Here is a 27063-nt window from a genome sequence, read left to right as displayed (position 1 = left end):
TTGGGCTTCTCACCAGTTGTATGGAGCCGTAATCTGGCCAACTGCATGAAGCCTTCGTAATGTGTACCTTGGGGACATGTGGTCCAGGTCCGTTTTTGTGATCAGACTAATCGAAACCAGGCTACCTATCTTTAATAGTAAACCAAAGCTATATGACACAAGATCTAAACTATCAACTTAGCCTACGTGTTTAATAGGCCTTTTCATGTGGCAAAAATAAATGGAGAAAAATATAAGGCGTGGTTAGAAAGATGTCCGTCAAATCAACCAGGTGGGAGGGGATCTTGGTTTACCATTGTTGATCCAAAGAACGGCAGAAATATAAGGTATGAGGCAATGTGCCCTAAAGGAAGAAATAAATTATTGGCCTCATGTAGCAGTCAAACTGGATCAACACACAGGAACCGGTGGAGATTTGTGAACCAAGATTCTCATTGCGTGTCCCGTGTGTGTGTGTGTGTGTGTGTGTGTGTGTGTGTGTGTGTGTGTGTTTGTTTGAACAGCACATTCCAACAAAACGTGTATACAGGTGCAAGAACACCTGTAACTGCAAATTTATACAGCACACAAGAAAATAGCGACCGCACACTGCGAACACTAATGTCACCTAAGCCACAAAATATAAATAAATATGCATTACTGCTAAATCTACTTACAATAGGGAGGTTCTTAGCGCACATTTTGACATATATATATATATATATATATATTAGTATGTATTAGTCCTTCTCAATTAATTAGAATGTCATCAAAAAGTTAATTTATTTCAGTAATTCAATTCATATATTCTATAGATTCATTACACACAGAGGGATCTATTTCCAGCATTTTCTTTTAATGTTGACTATAGAGATGAGCGAACTTATGAAAAGTTCGGTTCGGCTGGTTCGCCGAATTTCACGAAAGTTCGATTCGGACCGAACTAGTTCTGACCGAACCTGTAATTTCCGTGTGCCGAGCATGGTACTGCGCGCGGAAAATAAAATTAATGTAATAAAAAAAAATACGTTCATACTTGCATTCCTCCTGTCCGGCCTCCAGCGATGACGTTTCATCCATGTCGCCGCTGCAGCCAATCACAGGCTGTAGTGGCGGTCACGCACGTCACGTGACCGCCTCTGCAACCAATCACAGGCTGCCGCGGCCGCTGTGGCCAATCGCAGGCTGCCGCTGCCGCGTCAGGAAAAAGGTCGGACTGGAGGAAGAAGTGGGACTCGTCACCAAGACAACGACCGGGTACGTATGAAATGCTTTTTATTTTATTTTTAATCAGCAGCCTCTTTTCTCTATCAGTGATTGATAGAGACAAGTGGCTGCCGATTTAGTATAATATTTTTGTAATGTTTTTTTCTGCCCGCCCGGGTTCGGTCAAAACGTGTTCGGCCGAACCCGGTGAAGTTCGGATTCGCTACGAACCGAACTTTTCGCGATGTTCGGACCGAAACCGGGTTCGGTTGTCCCGGTTCGCTCATCTCTAGTTGACTATTGTGGTAACCGTTAATGCAAACCCAAAGTTTAGTCTCAGAAAATTATAATATTATATAAGCCCTATTTCAAAAAAGATTTTTAATACCGACATGTTGGTCTACTGAAAAGTATGTCCAGTATCTGCCCTCAATACTTGGTCGGGGCTCCTTTTGCATGAATTACTGCATCAATGCAGCGTTGCATGGAGGGGATCAGCCTGTGGCACTGCTGAGGAGTGATCAATGCGGCGTGGCATGGAGGTGATCAGCCTGTGGCACAGCGGCGGTGTTATGGAAGCCCAGGTTGCTTTGATAGTGGCCTTCAGCTGTCTGCATTGTTGGGTCTGGTGTCATCTTCCTCTTGATGATTTTCTATGGGGTTTAGGTCAGGCGAGTTTGCTGGCCAATCAAGCGCAGTGATCCTGTGGTTATTTACACCCGGTATTGGTACTTTTTGGCAGTGTGGGCAGGTGCCGAGTCCTGCTGGAAAATGAAATCCGCATCTCCATAAAGCTTGTCAGCAGAGGGAAGCATGAAGTGCTGGGAAATGTCCTGCTAGACGCTGCGCTGACTCTGGACTTGATATAACACAGTGACCAACACCAGCAGATGACACGGCCCCCAAACCATCACTGACTGCGGAATCTTCACACTGGACCGCAAGACACTTGGATTGATGCCTTTCCACTCTTCCTCCAGACTCTGGAACCGAGATGTCCAAATCAAATGCAAAATTGACTCATCTGAAAACAGGATTTTGGTCTGTTGCTCAGTGGTCCAGTCATTTTTCTCCTTGGCCCAGGTAAGACGCTTCTGACATGGTCTCAAGGAATGCAGCAGTTTTCTCCCATGTTCTGGATACGTCTGTGTGCGGCGGCTCTTGAAGCACTGACTCCAGCCGCAGGCCACTCCTTGTGAAACTGCCCCAGATTCTTGAATGGCCTTTTTCTTAAATCCTTTCAAGGCTGTGGTTATCCCTGTTGCTTGTGCCCCTTTTTTGACCACACTTTTTTTTTCCTTCATCAACTTTTCATTAATTTTCTTGGATACAGCACTCTGCTAACGAAGCTGGCTGTTCACAATGTCCTTTTGTGACTTCCCCCTCCTTGTGGAGGGTGTCAATGACTTTCTTCTGGAAAACTTAAGTCAGCAGTCTTCCCCATGATTGTGTAGCCTACTGAACCAGGCTGTTGGTCCATTTTAAAGGCTTAGGAAACCTTTGCAGGTGTTGTTGATTTGCTGATTTAGTGTCACACTATGACTTTACGATCTTTAACTTTTACCCAATATTCTAATTTTCTGAGACTAAATTTTGGGTTTTCATTAACTGTTACCATAATCCTCAACATTAAAAGAAAAAAATGCTGGAAATTGATCACTCCGTGTAATGAATCTGTATAATATGCGTTTCACTTTTTGAATTTAATTACTGGAATGGATTAACTTTTTTTTTATCTCCTAATTCATTGAGAAGTGTGTGTGTGTGTGTAAAATATATATATATATATGCATTTTCATTGTATTTTAATGTGAAATTGAAATGTTGAGTTCAAGTGCCATGTTGACACTTTATAGATGTCCTGTTGTACAATTCGGGAAGTAGGGTTTACATTTGGTTAACGCTGTTACTACTTTACTCTTGCATACATAGGATTACAATGATGAAATCCGACAAGCACAGCTGGAAGAACTTACATATTTAAATGGTGGCTCTGAAAATGCTGAAGTCCCGGTAGTCCGCGGCAAGCAGTCAGTCCGTGCCCGTGGAGCACCCGTCACAGCGTTGTCCAGGTAATTTTTTTTTTTTTTTCTATTGACAATTTTATTATAAGCAGGGTCAATTCTAGAGGAATAGTCATTATAGTTAACAACTAAGGATGTTGTGTCTACTGCAATATTAATCAGAATGTAGCCTGCAAACTAACAAGGCCTAATTAGTACCTCCACCGGAATATGTTTGGTCTCGTTGAGATTGGTGCTTGCACGCTGGCTCAATTTACGCAGAGGTCTCTATTGTATGTAAATTGAAAGCCAGCATTTATATTTAATATTGTCACATTGTTGTTTTACAAGAATCTGTATACTGGCACACCGAGGCTAGCAATTCTTAGTGCATTTCCACCTCTTCACATTATGTATTAGGTCCAAAATTATGTACTGGCTGCTGCCACCTCTAGAGGGAGCTCAGGCGCTTACTGCATACGGTTTATACATTGAACTCTGTAATAACACCAAATGCAGTGAGCTCCCTCTAGTGGTGACTGCAGACAGTCAAAAGTTTATAATTGACTGTGAAAGGGATTTGGAACTCTATATAGCACAGAGCTCTGTTTTTCTGATACAAAAATATATAGTATAATTTCAGTATGATATACCGTAGCCATTGTTTTATAAATTGTATGATTGCTCGTGTGGATACCATTCAGTCACCGCACATTAGGCGGTATATTAAAACACTAAGCCATTTAGTTTAATTGTGATTTGTATAGATGTCCTGTATAGATCACACTAATCTTTCTTTTGTTACAGGGGTCGTGGAGGGGTACCACCACCATCGGTAGGGGTACCAAGAGGAGCCCAAGCTCCCAGAGGTGTAACCCCAGCAAGGGTGCCATCCACAAGAGCAAGAGGACTTGCCACAAGAGCAAGGGGGATACCCCCTCCAGCAGGATATCGACCCCCACCACCAGCACAGGACACTTATGGTGAATATGTAAGTATTATTCTTCACTTTGTAATAATTGCCTTATATCCATCCAAATTTTTACTATTACTGCTCAGGTGGGAATATATTAAAAGGTTTATACCAGTTTTCTGACGTATTTTCGCCAATGTACCCGATAGTTGTGCTTCAATTTGCAACTTTTCACTTCTTTCACCCCTTGAAAAGGGGCAAGAAAGGGTGGTTGGTTTTAGTGGTATGGGGCGGGCCTCCGACAGTGACCAATTAATAATTTATGCTCGAAACTGGCATAAATTATAGTGCAAATCTACACCTTCTCATAGCATACATTTGCATTTGTCGCACGGACGGCCAAAGATGAGCCACATTTATTAAGCTGTGCACCTCTCAATAAATTTGGCGTGATTCCTGCCAGCATAAATTTGTTTGACTAGCGTTTGAAACGCCAGTCTTGATATATTCCCCCCCCAAAGTGCTTAACTTAACATTTCTATATCTTTAAGAATGTGTCACTCTGTTACATGTCTAGTTATGGCTACTGTACAGATGTAGCAGAGCTGTGGTTATCATTTGGCGCAACTCATTGTGATATCAGAATGTCTTATCTACTACATCATCCTAAAGGTGATGCTTAAGATCAGAAAAATCTCAGGAATAACATCATTCTAGTCCATGAGCTACGTCCGGTATTACATCTTGGCTATGTTCACTTGAATGGTGCAATACCAGCACAAACCATTGACGAGAGTGGCGCTGTTCCTGGGTAAACTAGCATTTTTTTTTATTTTTTTTTCTGATTGCAAACCACCTCTTAACTGAAAGTCTCTGCTATATCTGAACCTGAAACTTCTGCAGTGCGTTGATGTCATTGGTTGCCTGGTCTTCACCAAAAATGTAGTTTTTGGGTATTAGGTAGAATTATTCTTTGATACTTTTTTGGTGACTGCGTTATACTAGAAACTGAACTGACATTAGCTGCTTCAGACTGGTGCTTGGTTACACACCTCTCATCTTGAGCTTGAGTAGAATTATTAAACCTCTTGAAAGGTCCCGAAGTACAGGAGCTAAATCCTTTAAGGGGTTGACTCCTCAAAACAAACTCCTCAAATGGCTATACATTTTCCTTAATAGTCAACAATCTTAATACAGGTCCACCTGATTGGGAGATGCTCCTACTTAGTGGCTCTCTGCTCTTGCTCATAGTCGGGATTCCTAAGTGAAGACTTGACTGACTTCCCCATAAATGGTTAATGCTTCCTGTCCTATTTAAGGGGTAAGATTATTTAAAGAAAGGACTTAAGGAAACTTAAGTCCTATCTTTAAGTCTTTACCTCCCTACATATCTCACATCTAAATGCTAGCAGATGTTAAGTTATGGAGACTTCGGGCAATGTTCACTGGGAAAATATGCAAATGTGAAGAAGCTGCCTCTAAAGTACCGGTTTCCCTGTCAATCAATGTCTCATTCCAGAGGGAATCTTAGAACATGATTTGAGAAACTGGAGATGCCTCTTATAGCTAGTCGGAGCCCTGCTGTGTGCTAATGAGGCCCAAAAGACCGAAACATATTGCCCACAGATGGAGACTTCTGGTTGACTAATACCCAATTGTGTTTGAAGACTTCTCCTGGAGAGAGACATTGACAGATCACCCGTGTAGTCAATGCCACACTGCACAAGAAGTCTTAGAACATGATTTGGGTGTTAAGCGACCGGATAACTATATCTAATGGGATAAGGGCAATAAATGAAATAAAATCTAACATTATGTATATTTAAAAAAATAAAAAATAAAATTTGCTTGTATAGTTAACCCCAAACCTTCAAAAAGCTACATTAATAAATTCAGTTTGTGTCGTCTTCTATTTGTGTACCTTTAGGAAATCTGCCTAACCGTTTGGGGCTCGCGGTGCACAAGTCCAGGCAAAAATGGCGTGAGCTGGCCGCCTTTTTTTTTTTAGAGATTAGAATAGATCACATAACCTTAGGCAGTCTTCCCGATAATATTTAGCAGACAGCTTTCCCAAAATGCACAGCAGTTATCCTTCCACCTATATATGTTGCTGTCACTTTGACACTACTAATACTGACTTTACGTTAAAGGGCATGAAAGGGGTTGGATACAGTCCTAGACCACCTCAGAGTCCGATATGGGTTTTCAGGGCAATCGGGGCACTTGCAGTTTGCGGTTAATTTATTCTGCCTTGATTGGACTTCCAATTCGGCCAAATCTGACTCGAAACAAACAGTCCCATCTCATTACCATTACCCTCCTTGATCCTGAGTCTGGTCCTCTTCGACTCTGGGTGCAGCGCCGGGTCCTGACTCCGTACAGCATAATGTCCTGATTCTGAATGGCGTCCGGAACCAGTGCTGCGCCTGGAAGTGAAGACCCGACTAAGGAGCAAATAGGATAAATACATGAATGGATACTTTCTTCTAAGCTACTGTATCTAAGCTTATCATCCGTGATACTGTCTGCTGAGGGACTAATTAATCAGCGGACAGCATAGGTTCACCCCCACCAATAATCAACTAGTTCCTTGCCGTGCAACCTGGTGGCTGGTTTACCCTAAAACGAGCTGACCCTACGCCGCTGGTCCACCTGATGTAGTGGAGATCTATCTGAGCTGTGAGGCACGGGGACTAGTTGATTAGTTGGGGCACCGCACGCTCTTTATTTAATTATTTACTGGTTTATTCTATATCAGAGCATAGTGAATGGTAAACGTTTTATGCCATTCAGATATTTTCTTTGCCTATGCCGTACCGTACAATTCTCACAACATTGGGGATGTTTGAAGGGCAGGAATTTATCCACTGTTAAACATTGCCCTGGGTCCCAAAAAGCCGAAGGATGGCCCTGGAGGTACATCAGAAGCCCCAATCATGAATGGGAGCCCTATTACAGCTCCATAAATATGACTGTGTGCATTAGGCAGTAAGGGAACTTTTTTGGACCCACTAAACCCCCAGCCTGCCGTTTTTCAGCTTTGTTTTTGAGGTGGGCAGGTTTGTAACACTAAACCTAACGTTTAGGGTATGTGCACACAACCTATTTTCAGACTTAATTCGGGCGTTTTACGCCTCGCATTACGCCTGAAAAGACGGCTCCAATACGTCGGCAAACATCTGCCCATTGCTTGCAATGGGTCTTACGATGTTCTGTGCAGACGAGCTGTCATTTTACACGTCACTGTCAAAAAAGGCGCGTAAAATTACGCCCGCGGCAAAGGTGCAGGACACTTCTTGGGGCGTAATTGGAGCCGTTTTTCTTTGACTCCAATGAAAACCAGCTCCAATTACACTACTGTTCAAAAGTTTGGGGTCACCCAGACAATTTTGTGTTTTCCATGAAAACTCACACTTATATTTATCAAATGTGTTGCAAAATGACTAGAAAATATAGTCAAGACATTGACATGGTTAGAAATTATTTTTATTTGAAATAATAATTTTCTCTTTCAAACTTTGCTTTCGTCTTGGAATGCTCCATTTACAGCAATTCCAGCATTGCAGACCTTTGGCATTCTAGCTGTTAATTTGCTGAGGTAATCGGGAGAAATTTCACCCCATGCTTCCAGAAGGCCCTCCCACAAGTTGGATTGGCTTGATGGGCACTTCTTGCGTACCATACGGTCAAGCTGCTCCCACAACAGCTCTATGGGGTTGAGATCTGGTGACTGCGCTGGCCACTCCATTACAGATAGAATACCAGCTGCCGGCTTCTTCCCTAAATAGTTCTTGCATAATTTGGATGTGTGCTTTGGGTCATTGTCCTGTTGTAGGATGAAATTGGCTCCAATCAAGCGCTGTCCACAGGGTATGGCGTTGCAAAATGGTGTGATGGCCTTCCTTATTCAAAATCCCTTTTACCTTGTACAAATCTCCCACTTTACCAGCACCAAAGCAACCCCAGACCATCACATGACCTCCACCATGCTTGACAGATGGCGTCAGGCACTCTTCCAGCATCTCTTCAGTTGTTCTGCGTCTCACAAATGTTCTTCTGTGTGATCCAAACACCTCAAACTTCGATTTGTCTGTCCATAACACTTTTTTCCAATCTTCCTCTGTCCAATGTCTGTGTGCTTTTGCCCATATTAATCTTTTCCTTTTATTAGCCAGTCTCAGATATGGCTTTTTTTTGCCACTCTGCCCTGAAGGCCAGCATCCCGGAGTCGCCTCTTCACTGTAGACGTTGACACTGGAATTTTGTGGGTACTATTTAATGAAGTTTCCAGTTGAGGACCTGTGAGGCGTCTATTTCTCAAACTAGAGACTCTAATGTACTTGTCTTGTTGCTCAGTTGTGCAGCGGGGCCTCCCACTTCTCTTTCTACTCTGGTTAGAGCCTGTTTGTGCTGTCTTCTGAAGGGAGTAGTACACACTGTTGTAGGAAATCTTCAGTTTCTTGGCAATTTCTCGCATGGAATAGCCTTCATTTCTAAGAACAAGAATAGACTGTCGAGTTTCACATGAAAGCTCTCTTTTTCTAGCCATTTGGAGAGTTTAATCGAACCCACAAATGTAATGCTCCAGATTCTCAACTAGCTCAAAGGAAGGTCCGTTTTATAGCTCCTCTAAACAGCAAAACTAACATAATTGCACAAGGGTTTTCAAGTGTTTTCTAATCATCCATTAGCCTTCTAACACAGTTAGCAAACACAATGTACCATTAGAACACTGGAGTGATGGTTGCTGGAAATGGGCCTCTACACACCTATGTAGATATTGCATTAAAAACCAGACGTTTGCAGCTACAATAGTCATTTACCACATTAACAATGTATAGAGTGTATTTCTGATTAATTTAATGTTATCTTCATTGAAAAAAACTGTGCTTTTCTTGCAAAAATAAGGAAGTTTCTAAGTGACCCTAAACTTTTGAACGGCAGTGTACGTCCTTAAAAGACGCCGCAAAAAACACGTGCACTTGTAAAAACGTCTGAATGTTTTCTACTATTTGGCGTTGCCGTGTGAACATACCCTTAGGGAATAGTTAGTAAAGTAAATTACAACCTACAGAGAGTAGACCGGGAGCAGCGTTGCACACATGACCGTGCGAGGACAGTATACTGCACATGTGTAGTGAATCGAGGTGTACTGTCCTCTGCTTGTTGTTCCTGATGATGATGATGATACCAGACTCCCTTTGGTAAGTTGTAATTTACCCTACCCAAAAATTTCGACTTTTCAGGAAAATTTAGTAGACCGGTTTGGAACATTAAACCCCAATGGCATAACGGCATGCCGGTGGTTTAGTGGCTCCAAACCTACGGACAGGTTCCCTTTTTGAAATAACTTTTTAAAACTCCACCAATGCCTGTAATTTGTTCTTATGTTGATCATGTGTCATGATTATGCTGAAGATCTGCCTAATCTATTGGAAGGACATTGTGACCATTAGTTTTTCTGTGAAATGAGCAGACAGACCATGTATGATGAGGTGTGACGTTTATATAGATATTGAATGGCAGGGAACGTCTGCACCTGCTGCCCCATTCCTCCGTGTATGTTATCCTTTATGTATGTTTGGCCTGTTGACTTGTTTTTTTTTTTTTTCTTCTTCTTCATGGGTCCAAAATAGCCTCCACTTTACTCCCCCTCTCCATAAGGGACCTAGGGAGAAGAAACCCTTCTTATTAGACATGCCGAGGGATATTGAAACCACTGGTTACAGACTAAAATAGAAGCAGCTTACAAGGTTACAAACTTGTTTGTATAAATGAAATATAAAAGTAACAATCCACCCGTACTGATATTTCCTTCTAGTAATTACGATTTAATAAAAGGAAATAAAAAAACTCTATTACAGTAAAATTAATATATATTCTCACCCTAAATAAATATTTGCTAGATAAGAGTTAAAGGAAGATGCAATTTAAGTAGAGGTCTGTTTTTATATACGGTTTAAAAGGGTTCAGTCTGTGAGCCCCTATTGCCTTAAATGGGACAAATACAGCTCCAAAATACCTAATTTTCAAATCTGCAAGTTTACAAAGTTTTTGAGATTAATTTTAGTATTTTTCCATAAAATAGGAGACCCATCCCCTGGACCTGGCTCACACCTACATAACCTCCCAATTGTTAGAGAATATGGCATTGATCTTGCAAGATTTCACCCCCCCCCCCCACCATTCTTCCCCCTACCAAGTAACAAAGACACCGTAGCCCTCAATCTGATTCCTTGCATGCTAACTTTTTTCAGAACTTAACAGGTTCATACCTCCATAATTAGTACAGAAAGTATATTAGAATTTTTTTTTTTTTATGCATCCTTTTAAACCCTTTTAAGAAAATGATCCATATACGATAGTGACAAATAAAATGTCAGCAGAATGTGATCCCGTTTACAAACACAATCCTTTATTTAAACATTTTCTGCAGATACTTTTTATATCCTGAACTTTATTTCCATTTTATTAAAGAATAACCTGAAGTAACTCTCTCCCACGCTGTTTTTTTATTTATTTTTTTTGGTTTTTTTTGTAGTCCTGTTTTGAGGCGAGCCAAGTTGAGTATTACTAAGGAGGTCACGGTAATAAACAAGAAACTTGGTATCCGCGGGGAGTTGTTATATCCGAATGAAGGAAATGAAAATGACTCCTTTGTCACTGTTTGTTTAAATTCAGCTCTTGTATGTAGCAGGGGCGACCTCTGCTGTGAATGAATAAATAAAAAAAAATATATATCATGGGCTTGGCCATGGGGTTGCAAAGGTAGCATGCACACCCAGGTCCTGGGGCCTAAAGACACCTCTGCCACATTACACCAGTTTTGTAAATGGCACTTAGAAGGTGGGGGGGTCCTGTTACAGATTTTTTTCATTTGAGCCCAGTTAAGGCTCTGATTTAATTTTAGATTCGTTGTCATTCTATAAATGTTTCTCTTTAATTCTAGGATTACGATGATGGTTATGGAACAGCATATGATGAGCAAAGCTATGATTCTTACGACAACAACTATAATTCACAAGTACAGAGGTAAGTGGAGCTGGCGCCGGGCTGTTCTAGTATTTCCTGACGAGTGGGCAGTTTTTGGTTATGGAGGAATTTGTTTTCAATAACCGTTTCTTTGCAAGCGTTGACGTTCATTATCATAATGAGAACATATTCCAACCTGCTTTCCGAGCACTTTCCCTTATAGCTGCGGTGCTCCTGGGACTTTTCTTCGCTATTGAACTGTGGCATTCATTGGAGGAAAAAAAATAATCTGTGTTAGAAAACCGATTCCCACTGTTAGCTGTTTTTGGTGTGTGTGTGTGTGTGTGTGTTTTTCTTTTCTTCTTAAATTGGCTCATGTTTGACTTGGGAAAATCCACATTTAAAGGAATCCTAAAATTAAATATGAATGATAAAAATAAAAAACTACTTCAGATAAATAGACTCTAGGTTGAGAACCCCTGGCCAGAATATGCATGTAGTGCTCGTGTCCTTAGTCCTCCAATTATAATTTCTTGTGGCAAAAGAAAATGGGTTGGCTCTCGTGATCGTAGCAGATATCAGATTACAGGTACCTGAAACATTGGGGCAAGTTTACTCTTCAAAATCTGTTAAAATTTTGGGTTAAATTTAACCAGGTTTCTGGTACACGTAGCATGCGGCACAATTAACAATTTGACGCTGTACCCAAAAGGGGCGTGGTTTAGCGGAAAGGGGGTGTGGCTCATATGGGCTAAAATTGCACAAAATTGACTTAAACTAACCCAACCAAGTGGTAGTATAAGGAAGAGAATAGTCTAGCATGTCTAGGAAGAGGCGTCAAATTTCTGAGTGTGCCACTGAAAAATGTGGAACCTCTTCGGACTGCCTGGTTTATGTTTACACGGTCTTAGACTGTATTAGTAAATCTGTCCCATTCTGTATATTTCCCATAGGTCTTTTTATTCTGTAAACCAGTCTAAGGAACTATGGTTGTACGCACCCGTTCTGCTGTCCCCGCTTAAGAATAGGAGTTTAATTTAACAATACAACAGATTTGGTTTTTGTTATACTTTGTTTTTTTTCTTAAAGACCATAGCCTAAAAAACCTAAATTTTATTCTGAGGCTCGTGTTTGAGATTTGGGACTGTTGTATTTTAAAGTAACCCTTCTCAAAAATAGTGGAGTACCTCCAATAACATGTAGGGGGTGTAGAAACGTAAAACTTAGATGCTTGAGTATTTTGCCCCCCCCCACCACAACTTTTTGCCCACCACTATCAATTCACGAAGTGAAATGTTTGCCCTGTTACAAAAGGGAATTGCTACTACTAATATTGCTTATTTGGAAATGCAACATGAAGGTGTCTGGCATGGGCTATCTAGAGGGGGGACCACCCTAACAAGAATTTGAAATCTCGCTTACTAGTCTTAAAGCAAGACTTGATGGAACATGTCAGGTTTACGTTTTCATGGGGAAGAGGGATGCAGCCACCCTGCGCTGAGTGACACTACTTTCGCTCTATTGACTCGGCAGCTGAAGATACCATGTTGTCTACATAGGCGAGGCAATTTTAAAGGGGGTTTTCCACTTTCTGACGACTGACGATCATATACTGATGACCTATCTGGTGGATGATCGGTGCATGTCAGACACCCGGACCCTGCACTGATCTGCCACCCGGCTACCTCCATGCACTGGATCTTTGTAACGGTATGCAGTAGTTGGAGCTGAAAGCAGATTGCTTCGACCACTGCATAGCGGCCATTCGGCAGAACTGCAGCTCAGCCACTATTCTTTGACCGTAGCCATCTGCTTCCGGCAATATCATCTGGTGCCCGGAGGCAGCCGGAGTGGCGGATCAGTGCGAGGTGCTGGTGTCGGACGTGCACGAATCCTATACTGATGCACTATCGGGTGGATAGGTCATCGGTTGTCAAAGTAGAAAACCCTGTTTTAAGATAATTTATTATTAAAAGGAACTTCACCATATTCCTTCATACAACTACATTTATTTATGGAGACTAACATTGTAAGTCCATTATACGACTTATCCTGTAATGATCCTGAAGTAAAGTGTGTATTCTACTCCAGAGCTGCACTCGCAATTCTGCTTGTTGCTATTGGAAACCAACAAGGTTGTTGACAGCCCCTAATAGCTTAGCTCATATAACCGTTTCATTATGCAGCACCAATTGTCCCCCTATTTGCATGGACTGCTGGGAGCTGCATTCACAATTCTGCTGGAGTGAAATACAGATGGTAACGTAGGATCAGTACAAAATAAACAATATAATGTAGTTACAAAGGGACCCCACTTTACCTTTAGATTTATTCTACATAAACTGTACAATTTTTAATGCAGTATTTTTAAGTGCCTCCATATTCAATGTGTTGAACTGTGTTGGGACTCGATAGTTCGAGAACACTGTGCGGGATAAAACATTAGGACCGAGCGCGTTTTAGTTACTTTTGAAGTTAATAAATGAGGTTCGCAAGTCTGAAAGGCAAAATTACTGTAATTGGTTACTTTACATAGCATCTCATTTAGAGCATTTCAATCTATTAGACACCAAGTGGGGCACGGACGATTGGGACGTTACCCAAGAGCTTGAGCCCGTGGTCAGTTATAGTAGAGCCTGGAAGTGTTAAGTGCTCCTTAAATGCAAGTCATCAACCCAAGTCAAGTGTATTATGGTGCTAGTGGTGGATAAGGGAGGGGCCCATGACCTTAACCCCACTTTGTGTTGGACCACAAAAACTTGAGGTTTTTCCCCATACTTTGTAAGCCATTACTTCCGATATTATAACTACATCTATTTTGAGCCTTGCTTTTGCGGATAAATTAGTGTTTTGTTTGTTTTTTGTGTTTTTTTGCATTATTTGGGTATATATGAATTTGTTTAATATATATATTTAATTTCTTTGAATGACTGACTGCTTTAAAAAAAAAAGTGTTTCCGCGATAGTGTACCGTGTAAAAAAATAAAAATTAAAAAACGATTTACCTTAAAGAGGCTCTGTCACCAGATTATAAGTGCCCTATCTTCTGCATAATGTGATCGGTGCTGTAATGTAAATTACAATAGTGTTTTTTTAATTAGAAAAACGATCATTTTTGATGGAGTTATGACCTATTTTAGCTTTATGCTAATGACTTTCCTCTTAGACAACTGGGCGTGTTTTACTGGTTGACAAAGTGGGCGCTGTACAGAGGAGTGTATGACGCTGACCAATCAGTGTCACACACTTCTCCCCATTCGTTTAGCACATCGTGATCTTACTAGATCATGATGTGCAGTAACATACTCGCACATTAACGTTACTGACGTGTCCTGAGAGTTAATAGACATCACCTCCAACCAGGACGGGATGTCTAATCACAAGCCCGACACTTCCGTAATGTTTGTGTGGGACTTAGAGCACATCACATCGAGATCACGCTGGGCTATGATTTACAGCGTAATCTCGCGAGATCTCGCTGTGCTGTGCTGTAAATCCCACACAAACGTTACCGAAGTGTCAGAATTGTGAATAGACATCACGTCCTGGCTGGTAGTGATGTCTATTTACTGTCAGGACACTTCAGTAACGTTAATGTGTGTATGTGGCTGCACATAGTGATCTAGTAAGATCACTATGCGCAGAGTAAATGAATGGGGAGAAGTGTATGACGCTGCTTGGTCAAAAAGTAAAACACGCCCAGTTGTCTCTTAAAGTCATTAGCATAAAGCTAAAATAGGTCATAATTCCGTCAAAAATGATTGTTTTTCTAAATAAACGCTGCTGTAATCTACATTACAGCGCCGATCATATTATGTAGAAGATAGGCCACTTATAATGTGGTGACAGAGCCTCTTTTAAGTGATTAACTTATTGCATGAGTGTTTTCGTGTATGAGAGTATCTAATAAAAGTTCACACATAATATACATATTAAATAAAAAAATATATCCAATTAAACAAATGGTTTTTATATATTTTGATAGTCCCATAATGGGACTTTTTTCTTTTTATCATACTTCCCTGACATTACATTGGGGTCTGTGCATATACAATGAACAGACCGCCTACTGGAGCATACCGTAGTATGCACTGGCAGGCGTGCGCACTAGATGGACCTGGGGGCCTTTTTTAGTATACCGTTGGCATACGATCGCTAGCATCAGCAAATTATATGCGGCAGTAGCAGCGGTCATTTTTCACAAAGGGCACCACCCTATGGCAGCACCGAGAATGCTACCGATCTCGGTGCTGAAGTTTTAAATGCTTGAATCCGGAGTGTTCTCTGATCATGGCCAATGCTGCGGCAGAGTGACGCTCGATCACCTGTGCCCGCGAGACCGCTATCATGTACATGTACATGTGGATGCGATAATATAAGATCTATAATTTTGTGCAGGAAGACTTTAAATGCCCGGTCTTTGAGAACTGTTCGAGTTGATGCCCCTTTAAAAATCCTTTTATTCGAATATCTTGTAGCAAGGCTTTAAAGCTGTCAAATGCTAGAGAACAAAGGTTTCTTAACGTATTTCAACATTAGATTGTCTGGTGCAGAATATTTACTACCTTAAGATATAAAGTCTGCCGTACGGCCACTTCTGATTGATTTACTTCTAATTTATGTAAGCCGTATGGACCTCCGTAACCAAACAGAAGTGTTTGTCTCTAGTTTCCGTTTTATGTTTTCTAGAAGATTTATATTGGCTGGTTTGAAAAATTGCTACACAAATATGAAACCCACTAGAGCTCTGCACTACATCATTTGGATTTAGCATTGCCATCTGCTTAATAGCAGTAAAATGGCTACAGAGGCACTTCTAATCGGCCATTCTCGGACCCGACAGATGCTGTGGAATTAAGATGTCAAGGCAAGAGTCCTGTCATGAGGATGTAGGTTATTCTAAAAAGCAGTAAAAAAAAGCTGAATTCCTTAACTGTCCACGTCATGAATGTGACCCTCCAGTCTTAGGACAAAATTATAAATGTGATGGTGTATATGGAGTACTATTACCTGGTACCCTCTAATTGCCTCCCACTGCAGTGGATCTGCCGTTTTAGGGTCCCCTCTGTGTTGTCTCAAAATGGCCACAGAGCTTCAGACTAAGACACTCACTCTGGTCACGGATTGGACAGAACTGTCCTTGTGAGCAGCTCTGGCCAATCAGACTACAGGGGAGTGTCTCCGACTCCAAGTCTAAGCAGCACTGCAGCCATTTTGGGACAGTGCAGAGGGGACCCTAAAACGGTGGTTCAATGGCGGAGGGCATCAGATATTATTAATCCATATACACCATCATATTAAAGCTCTCTCGGGACCGGAGGGTCGCTTTAAAAGGGGTTTTCCACCACAACAACTTATTTGATCGCTAGGAATCGCGAGAAGAATCAAAATTAAGAGATTGGGGGTCCCCACTGTTCAGTCAGGGGACATGGCTCTCCTGTTCACTTGATCCTTGCTTTGGTAGCATAACCCCTTTAACCAGTTTGACTCTTGATACTGGCTTTGTGTGTGTGTGTGGATCTATAATTCCGTATGTTGGACACTGATGTAGAGATGGGCATACATAGCTGCTATCGAACACTTGGAGAGATCGGGTCCAGTCTGGTTGGACCAATCACCTTTGTTATGTTGCAAATAAATGTGCAGGGCTCCCCTCTTCAAAGTAGTTGGAATTTTTGCCTCAAGGGTCCTTCAATTTGGGTGGCCGGGAAACGACCTTCAGTCCTGGGTCGCAAAACCTTGCATCATAATGGGAGGCCCAGTTTCTACAAGTGTAGATATACAGTATGCGATTTATAATAATCTGGTTGTAAACTTATGTACCTGCAGGGAAGCTGCAGGTCGCAAGTAAAGCGGTCAACAGATATTGCAGTCCAAGCTGATTGTTTGGCGTGATGCATTTTGATAGCGTAAGTTATATCTAGAACTGCTAGTAAATATAATAGGGGAAATTGGGCCTGTTATAGTGGCAAGTTTGACTGTTCGTGTTGTGCTGGGTCTAGTATCCATCTGGTAATCATGATTGATGTAAATAAATAAAAGCTTGAACATTTCCATCACAAAATGACGGCTGTTGATATAGAGTTAGCCCTTTTTTTTCAGCTATAACCGCTTCCACTCTTCTGGGAAGACTTTACAGAAGATTGGAGTGTCTGTTGGATTTGGTGCCCATTAGTCAGATTCTGATGTTGGAGGAGAGGGTCTGGCTTGCAATCTGTGTTCTAGTTAATCTCAAATGTGTTGGATGGGTTTAAGGGTTAGGTCTCTGAACCCACTCTAGTTCCTCCACACCGAACTCCTCATCCAATGTCTTTATGGAGCTCGCTGTAGGCACTGGGCCACAGTTATGCTGAAACAGGAAACGGCCAACCCCCAAACTGCTGCCACAAAATTGGAAGCAACAATTGTGCAAAATGGGGATAAAGGAACACTATTCCATATTGTATGGTCTTGCCGATCTTTGTCCCCTTTATGGCAGTCAATATTTCGGCTGATTTCTCAAATTTTCCGACAGTCAGTTCACCTCTACCCCTTCCTAGCATTACTATTTTTAGGGGTAACTAATTCACCCAGCGCTGGGAGAGTGGTTTCTGCACGTTGGCCAATCTATTTGGAAGGCTATCACACAGAAAAGAGTAGATAGCCCTGCTTTGTGAGAAATCATCTCCATGATTTATATCACTTCTTCCTATGAAAAGATGATTCCTAAATGCCCTCAATACACAGGAATGGTGAAGCTGGTTGGTTCTTCCAGAAAATAGTCTTCTCCTAACCGATCGATCTACTTGATCATTTAAAAAAAAAATTGTCTCTTCTTTTTGGTCTTTAATCTTAACAATATTATTTTTATATCCGTCTCGTTGTACATTGTCATTCATCCTGGGACTGCATTTCATCTTACTTTGATTCCATGCCTTCATTCCAGTCAGCATAAACTATGTATGTATGCGTTTGCAGACATCGTAGGATATGTACTCGATAGGTCTTGACATCAGAGATCGATATTCACCGGTGCCTTATCCTTACCTCAATATAATACTTCTTATGACTGTTTTATGATTCTTGTGTGGATAAAAAGCTTTCAATAAAAATTTAAGGAGTACAAATTAAATCCATCCTAAATTCATACAGATTTGGTATTCTCAAATTTAATTTGTTTATTCATCTAATCAAGCTGCTTCTCCTTTAAGCTTGGTGACTGTTTTGAAAGGTTTCTTTGAATAAAATATATCCAAGTTCACACAGTACAGTTTTTTTGGTTCAGTTTCTGGGTTTCCACTCCCCCCCCCCCCCCCTTCTGTTTAGGATTCGCTTCTGGTTTTGATACATTAGAACAAAAATATACATTCAAAAACTGCACCAAAGTTGTGTGAACAAGGCCTAATGCTGTGTTCTGATCTATATGGAGTGCTTGATTTGTTGTTTTCTTCCTTTTAGCACGGGGGATTATTATGATTATGGACACGGGATTGAAGAAGACTCCTATGACTCCTATGGTGAGTAGATGCAAAATACAAATTTTTGGTCCAAATGCCAGTAGGGACGTTATCAGTGGGCGCTGTGGATTTTTTGTGGAAGTCAAAAATAAAGCAAAAGCAGCCGATTTCTTGAATAACTTTCATCTTGTTGGTTAAGCATCAATTCCACAATTTCTAAAAGCATAATCAAATATGAAAATAGTATTTTCAGTGCCAACTATAGGTGACTACTCTGTCATTTGTCTGACTCGTCATTGACTTCGACCCGTCAATGAGCTAGGTGCAGTTTGAGACCTTCCTCCAAACATGTGAGTCTTAAAAAAAAAACGAAAAAAGTTTTCCCATATTCTGAGTGAATAGACATTTAAGCCCCAACCCTTCTTCCCAGGAAAGCCTCCCCAAAAACTGTAAGTGCCTCCTTTTTTTTTTTTTTTTTTTTTTTATTCACCTTTGCATTAGCCATGGCCGCTCTTAAGGTCCAGTGCACTAGTGAAGCATGATGGCATTTCACACAGCCAAACAGGACCCTACTTTGGACTGTTGAGGGGCAACAACTGAACAAACTGTCTAGAGACCAGTTTCTCTGGTTTGACTAATAACCAAACCACGTATAGAGGCTATTTAAGTGTCCCTATCGTGATCTCTGTGGCTGCATCTCCCGGAATACGCGCCTACAACAGGTGATGCTGAATCAGACAAGACTGTCCGGTTGCGAAGTCCGTATGATGCCTGAAGCCGGTCCTGCAGAGCTCCGGGAGGGACATTCAGCTACACATACTGATTGTGACCCTTCAAGGGGTCAATATTGTCTTCCATGAAAGCCTCCGATAGGTGGCACTGGAGTCTTGTTTTCTTCTGTTTTGCATACGTTTTTCACACTTGCGCATGAAGTTCCGGATACAATAGCTTTTTGATTTTTCTTTCCATAGGTTATTTGCTTTTGTTCCATATTTGATATTTGTTCCATTATCTTGTTAAAGCTTTAGAAAGTTTTTGCTGGTTTTTGTAATGTTTCTTATAGCAGTGGAGATTGACTAATATATAGACTGGATGTAAATAGGCTGTATGTTTTGACCACCGAAGCAGATGACGAAGGCCTTATTCACACGAACGTGTCTGTTTTGCGCGCGTAAAAAACGCAACATTTTTCTTGCGTTGCAGTTCAGTGTGACATCCGTGTAGGGTTCGCGCTTGCGTTTTTTTTTTACACGCGGACACGCTGCGTGAAAAACACAATGTCTGAATGGCCCCATTGAATTTCATACGTCCGCGTGACGTCCGTTTTAACGTGCGTAACAGACGTGAAATACGCTCCTGTGGATAAGGCCTAAGGCAACTAGGATTCGGAAGGGCAGTGGATAACAAAATAAAAAAATATTTTAGTTAATTTGATCTAGTTGTTTATTTTTTTGTTTGCTACGCCTCTTTCTCATAGAAATTACTGAGGGAATATTAGTAGGGCATAGCAATGCTTGGCACTGGACATCCACTTTTAACTTTAGGATACAGAACAGAATTAATCAAGGTGAACTATTTTTCACCAATATAGATATATATAATTACCTCAAGCAAATTCATAAAATTCAGTAAATGGACTATGCATGAGCGGCTAAGGTCAGTCACAGAAGTCACTGCCTCCTTGTTTATAGAATGACCTTGTATAGTTTATTTATGTAACAAAAATATACGTTGGTTTTTCTTTGTTTTTTGTCAATTTCAGCCCTTTTCACAAAGCTAAAAGTTGCTTTATCCACACAAAAGAATAATGTATACATAACACGAACTGTTCCCCCAAAGACATAATTGTGAAGACTGTATGGATTTGTAGGATTATATAGGACAACAGTCTTTTTTTATTTTTTTTTGTAGTTTGTGCAAATCTACAGTGAAGTGTTAACACCATATTTTTTTCACTCGTGGTGTTTTTTTTTTTTTTTTTTAAATATTAAAACCATAAGAAAACTATTTTGGGGATATTTACTGTTATTTTTATATTTTCTTAGTGGTTGTCTCGTTAATGAGAGATTCTATGAGAGCAGAAATTCCAAAGTCCAAGCAGCTCCCATACTGGGTGGGGGGGGGGGGTGTCATCTCATTAAAGTATTACACGAGCTAGTGATATTTCCCAAGCAAACACAGCTGATTGCTAGAGGTCCCAGGTCCTGTTTTTAGAAAAAAAAATTACATAAAATCTGATTATGATCGTTGAGATTAATATTTTGTACCAGTGTTTTTTTTTTGTTTTTGTTTTTTTTAAATCTAAAATAATAAACTACCACTATATAATAAATTATGCAATATTTTTAATGTAATTTTTTTTAAGGACAAGAAGATTGGTCAAATTCCAGACACAAGGCTGCTTCCACAAGAGCCACAAAAGGAGCCTACAGAGATCAACCATATGCAAGATACTGATTGTACAGTCTGACGTGAAATATGCCCTCTTCTCCAGCCCTGTTTACTGTTCAAAGTAATTTTTTTTTCTATGAACGCTCATTACCTTTTTATTAAAACCGTTCTAAACGTGAATGAATGGATGGACTGAAACGAAACTTTCTTTAATTTTTTTTTTTTTTTTTTTTTTTTTGATCATTGAAAGACCAAATGAACAAAACAATTGTAAACCAACCTTGTTATATACAGTAGTCTGTATTGGAAATTAGGTGGTCAAAAGGATGAATTTAACTTTTAACTAGTGTTAAACCAGTTAGATCGACTAAACATGTTAATCCATTCGTTAACCTAATCGTAACCTTTTATTTTAAAGGGTTTTGACAAACTTTAAGTTCTATCCGCTTTATTTTAACGATTTGCTACTTTTTCTCTTGTAAATCTGCATAAATGAAAAAAAAAAAACACAAATGGAAATAATGTGGTATCTTTTTGTAACGAGTCTTGAAATGTACTGTAGTGTTGAGCAAAGTTTACTGTTGCTTAATACTAATAAACTTTTTGAAAGAAAAAGTGTGTGTGAAACGGTAATTTTATGCGCCATTCTTGTAAAAAAATAAAATAAATAGTGGTAAACAGGGAATATTTTTAACTTTTATATTTCTAAAAGGTTCACACTAAACACTGTAGAAATTGTCTTAAAAATTTGTATAAAATTAAAACATACATTCACGTCATCACTTTAGCTTTAAAGGCTGTATAAATGGTATTGATCTGCTTAAGGACCAGATTAAAACGATGCAAACCAAATAATGTATTTTAAAATGGTTTTAAATTTAGATTTTGAGTTTTCTGGTAAAATGTGAGTTTTCATTTTGTTGAGCATTTTTTCACTAGTGCAACTTTGAAGTTTATAAGAATTTTGGTTCCTTTAATGAGATCTTCGTACCGTGATGGGAGCAATTAGCACAAAGCTTTTAAAGACTTTCTGACATGACTAATTGAGGTCGCTTTCATCCGTGGCAGAGGATGTGTAACCCTTTAAACGATCTTCATTTGCAAAGGTAAATCAATCAAATAAGATTTTAATATTTATTAATTTCTATTTAATATAAACCATAAAAAGCAGGTACACTGCCAACTAGAAAGTTTTCATTTTTTTATTTTATTTTTGCTTTAAGTCCCCTAAATGACCATTTTAAACTTTTAATTTTTTATCTAATTACATTAAAAAAATCTCCGTTCTCCTTTAAAATCATCTGTAAAATTTCATAACTAGCTGTTTGAAAATTTATTTTGTTCATAAACTTTAGCAATCAACAGAGTTAAAGTTAAATTCTAAATTTACTAATTCTAGTTTTTGTAATCTTGGCAAAAAAATATTATTTATATAGGATTTTTGTTTTTAATTTTGTAATACGTTTTAATACATTTATTTTTTCCCCAGGAAGCAGGTAAAATATATAGAAGAACAGGACAAATGAATGGGCCTTTTGAATTTTAGGTAAGTGTGTCTTGCATCATTCAAATTATTAATCCGTATTTGATTTATTTATTTTTGTATTTTTTTTTTTTTTAATGGAATTTTTTAAATTTAGATTGTGGTTTGGTATGTTTTATTTTTGTTCGGTTAATTGGCCGAACGTTGTCGATCATAGTTTAATCCATTATATTGGTGCCCATAAAGGAAGACCTATATAAAATAAAAAAAATCCTATCTGCACTTTGCTAATAGGTATATTTCCTATTACAGAACAAATGTTTCCTCCTATACATGACAATTTAAGGCCACTTTCACACTGCAGTATTTTGATCCATAATTTTCTTCAGTATTTGTAAGCCAAAACTAGGAGTAGAATCTAAATGGAAGAGGTGCAAATTTTTAGATTCAACTTTTTCGTCCTTTGGACCCACTTCTGGTTCTGGCTTCCAAATGCTGATGCAAAATATTGTCGTAAAAGTGGCCAAAGTCTGAAATAGGAATCTATTTTAAAGAGCCTTTCCCATCTCTTAAAGTGACGGCATAGCGCTCCTTCAGAGTTTTCCCTGTACAGCAGCACTTCTGGCCACCTGCTGTGCAGAGACTTCAACAAAGCCCCACTCACTTTGCTTGACCCCCCACTGATCAGAAAGTGATGGCATATCCGATCGGTATTCTTTCACTGCATGAGACTTGAATACCTCTTTAAAGTGTTTGACTACATGGTCTAATATGGGGGACATATGGTTTGATTATGAAAATTTACCCATTGGCAAAACCCTGGAAAGTAACTTTTTAAAGACCTGCTCATTGGTAGTGAGAACACTTGAGAGGTGAAGTGGCAAGCTGTTAAAGAAAACCACCAGAAGGAAAACATTGTGGCATATATACGAATATTGGTATCAGAGCTGGACTATCCGACCAAAGTACCAGAAGATCATCGGTGGACTCTTGTTTAACACCGTAATAACCCCCTCCTACAATAGAACTCTAAAAATCCTAAAAACTTAGGAGCCTGTCACTTGCCAGTGGGGTCTATATCTATCTTATGGGCTGATTCATAAATAACTTATTAGACCTTATTGATGTCCTATGTATACAATGATAACCATAAAGCTTATGAGAAAATAAAGATATGCACATGTCTTCTATAGATGGAGGGTAGACCTTCAGAACCAGTCTGATACTAGCCGGTCTAAAATTGTGCTGTAACATTTGCTGCTTTCCTCAACACAGCGCTTGCCAATTGAGGAATACAGCAGAGCCCACTTGCCGCTCCTCTGTTAAATATTCTCTAAGTTGTATGACACTATTCCATATAGTTACATAGTATGGTTGAAAAAAGCCACATGTCCATCAAGTTCAACCATCAAGCTGATATTTTTTCATTCTAGGAACTTATCTAATCTACTGTCCCTGCTGTGACGGCTCCTGTGGTGACTATTCCATATATTCAGTTCTCAAAGTAAAGAAGACTTGTCGCCTCCTCAGATTGAACCTTTTTTCTCCAGACTGAGGGAGTGCCCCCTTGTTTTTTGATGGGGTTTTTTATGGAACAGGATTTCACCATATTTTTGTATGTACCATTCATATATTTATATAAATTAATCATGTCCCCCCTTAGTCGTCTCTTTTCAAGACTAAATAGGTTTAATTCTATTAATCTTTCCTCATAACTTAGATTCTCCATGCCCCTTATTATCTTCGTTGCTCTTCATTGTATTTTTTCCAACTCCAGGTCATCCTTTCTATGAACTGGAGCCCAGAACTGAACTGCATATTCTAGATGAGGCCTCACTAATGCTTTGAAAAGTGGTAACATTACATCCCTGTCCCGCGAGTCCATGCCTCTTTTAATACACGATAATATCTTGCTGGCCTTTGAAGCAGCTGATTGACACTGCATGCTGCTATTTAGTTTATGATCTATGAGTACACCCAGATCCTTCTCAACAAGTGACTCCCCCCAGTGTAGCTCCCCCTAGGACATATGATGCTGCAGGTTGTTAGTACCCAGGTGTATAACTTTGCATTTATCTACATTAAACCTCCTTTGCCAAGTGGATGCCCAAATATGCAGTGTGTCCAAATCAGCTTGCAATTCATATACATCTTCCATAGACTGATCATTACTACATAGCTTGGTGTCATCTGCAAAAATAGAAATGGTACTATTAATCCCATCCTCTATATCATTAATAAATAAGTTGAATAATAGTGGTCCCAGCACTGAACCCTGGGGTCACCACTTATAACCGGGGACCGTTCAGAGTAGGAATCATTGACCACAACTCTCTGGATACGGTCCTTGAGCCAATTCTCAATCCAATTACAAACTATACTTTCTAAACCTATAGTCCTTAATTTACCCATTAGACGTCTGCAAAGGCATTTGACACTGTCCCTCAGTCCAAAAATACTATATCCACACCAGCCCCTGTGTCTAGGCTTCTGCTCACCTCTTCATAAAAATAAATCCAGTTGGTTTGACAACTTCTGTCCTTAGTAAAACCGTGCTGGCTGTCGCTTGTAATACAATTTTTTTTATTTATTTATTTTTGTCACATAATCCTGTATATAGCCCCTCAAACCTCTTCCCCACGATGGATGTTAACCTTACTGATCTATAATTACCAGGGGAAGACCTAGAGACCTTTTTGAAAATAAGCACCACATTTGCCTTGCGCCAGTCCCTTGGCACTATACCAGTCACCAGAGAATCTCTAAATATTATGAAGAGGGGGACAGAAATAACTGAACTAAGCTCTTTTAGAACTCTGGGGTGTAACCCATCTGGTCCCGGGGCCTTGTATACATTTATTTAACTTAGCTTGGACCTTATCTACATTCAGCCAATTCAGTATATCAACTGATATATTAACAGCACTGGCACCGGCTACATCAGCTGCTCTTCTGAAAGAGCTGAAGAACCCATTTAGTAACTCTGCCTGCTCTTGATCCCCTATGACCAACTCCCCATTACCACTATCTAGGGGTCCTACATGTTCAGACCTTGGCTTTTTTGCATTTATATACTTGAATCATTTTTTGGGATTTGTTTTACTATCCTTGGCTACCTGCCTTTCATTTTGTATTTTTGTTGATCTCATTGCTTTTTTGTAGATTTTATTAGCTCTGTAGCTCTTTATAATTTACGAAGGCTACAGCTGTACCCTCAGATTTGTATTTTTCAAATGCCCTTTTTTTTGTCATGTATTGCCCTTTTTACAGAAGGTGTAAGCCATGTGGGGTATACTTGTTACCTATAGGAATACATTTTGCACTGCAATTATACAAAGTGGATTTTAAGATTTCCCATTTTATCATTTGTACCATTATTTGAAATCCGTTTTTCCCAGTCTATATCCTGAATTGCCGCCCTCCTCCTGGGGAAATTGCCTTCTTAAAATTAAGTGTTTTTGCCCTCCCAGCCTGTGATTGTTTTTTACAGTAAAGGTAAAATATAACTATATTGTGATCACTGTTACCGAGGTTTTCACGAACATTGATGTTCCCAACAAGCTCTGCATTATTAGAAATGACCAGATCCAACAGAGCTTCACCTCCAGTCGGGTCTTCCTCACTTGGGTCGAAACGTCGCTGTTTATGGTGGAATAAAGATACTCCTTTTGATACTTTGATACCTGTGTGTGTGCTGCGGTTTTTCTATTTACCTATGCAGACATACACCACCGCCTTTCCTATTTGTCCTGTCTTTCCACAACAGTGTAAATTCCTGTAGATTTACAGCCCAGTCATGTGAAGAGTCCAGCCATGTTTCAGCAACACCAACTATATCTATCTATATTTTCTTCCAGTATCAAGGCCTCCAGCTCCCCCATTTTGCTTGCTAGACTTCTGGCATTTGTGAACATACACTTTAACTAGCATTTCATATTGCTACGTTTGGTATCAGAAATGTGATTATTTGGCATTATTTGGGCATTTTTATTTTCATTGCTGTTTTGTAACAAAAGTATCTCCTTATCCTGTTGTCTAGTCCTTTCCCCACAGTCTATTTCTCCCCCCATGATATAGTCTGACCCCTCTCTAACCTAACTACCCCTTTATTTTCTACATTGACCTCCCTCTTCTGGCCTATTTTAAATACTCCGCCACCCCAGCTAGAATTCTCTCCCCCAGCACAGCGGATCCCCTTCCATTTAGGTGCAAATCATCTACAGAATTCAGTTTGTACTCCAATGAAAAGTCAGCCCAGTGCTCTAGGAACCCAAATCCTTCTCCTCTACACCAAGACTTGAGCCATGCATTTAACTCCCTGAGCTCCCGCTGTCTTTCCTGTGATGCGCATGGCACAGGCAGTATTCCTGGGAATACAATTTTGGAGGTTCTTCCCTTCAGCTTGTAGCCTAGTTCTTTAAAATTATTATTAAGGCTCCTCCACCTACCATTTATTCTGTCATTGGTACCCACATGGACCACGACAGCTGAATCATCACCAGCCCTACCCAGTAATTTATCCACCCGTTCCACCACATGCCGAACCCTGGCACCAGGGAGACAGCAAACCATTCGGTTGAGGTGGTCTTGGCGACAAATTATTCTATCTGTCTTCCTGATTACAGAATCCCCTACAACTACCAATTTTCTTGCCTTACCTGCATTACCATCCCGCCGACT

At 40.0% G+C, this 27063-nt stretch overlaps 1 protein-coding gene across 1 annotated transcript in view; it reads left to right on the top strand.

The window, feature by feature from the left end:
• The window catches only part of KHDRBS3 (KH RNA binding domain containing, signal transduction associated 3), a 74139-nt gene extending 52624 nt beyond the window's left edge, over nt 1–21515 (top strand). The window contains exons 5-9 of the mRNA XM_075827956.1: nt 3118–3257; nt 3996–4179; nt 11051–11133; nt 18511–18569; nt 20875–21515. Of these exons, the coding sequence (XP_075684071.1) occupies nt 3118–3257; nt 3996–4179; nt 11051–11133; nt 18511–18569; nt 20875–20966 (558 nt within the window). The 3' untranslated portion in view covers nt 20967–21515. The remainder of the gene's footprint in view (nt 1–3117; nt 3258–3995; nt 4180–11050; nt 11134–18510; nt 18570–20874) is intronic.
• Nucleotides 21516–27063: the final 5548 nt, after the last annotated feature.

This window comes from Rhinoderma darwinii, chromosome 5, assembly GCF_050947455.1.
Source record: "Rhinoderma darwinii isolate aRhiDar2 chromosome 5, aRhiDar2.hap1, whole genome shotgun sequence".
Taxonomy (NCBI): domain Eukaryota; kingdom Metazoa; phylum Chordata; class Amphibia; order Anura; family Rhinodermatidae; genus Rhinoderma; species Rhinoderma darwinii.
Note: the sequence above shows the minus strand (reverse complement) of the source record. Positions and strands in the feature narration are given on the sequence as shown.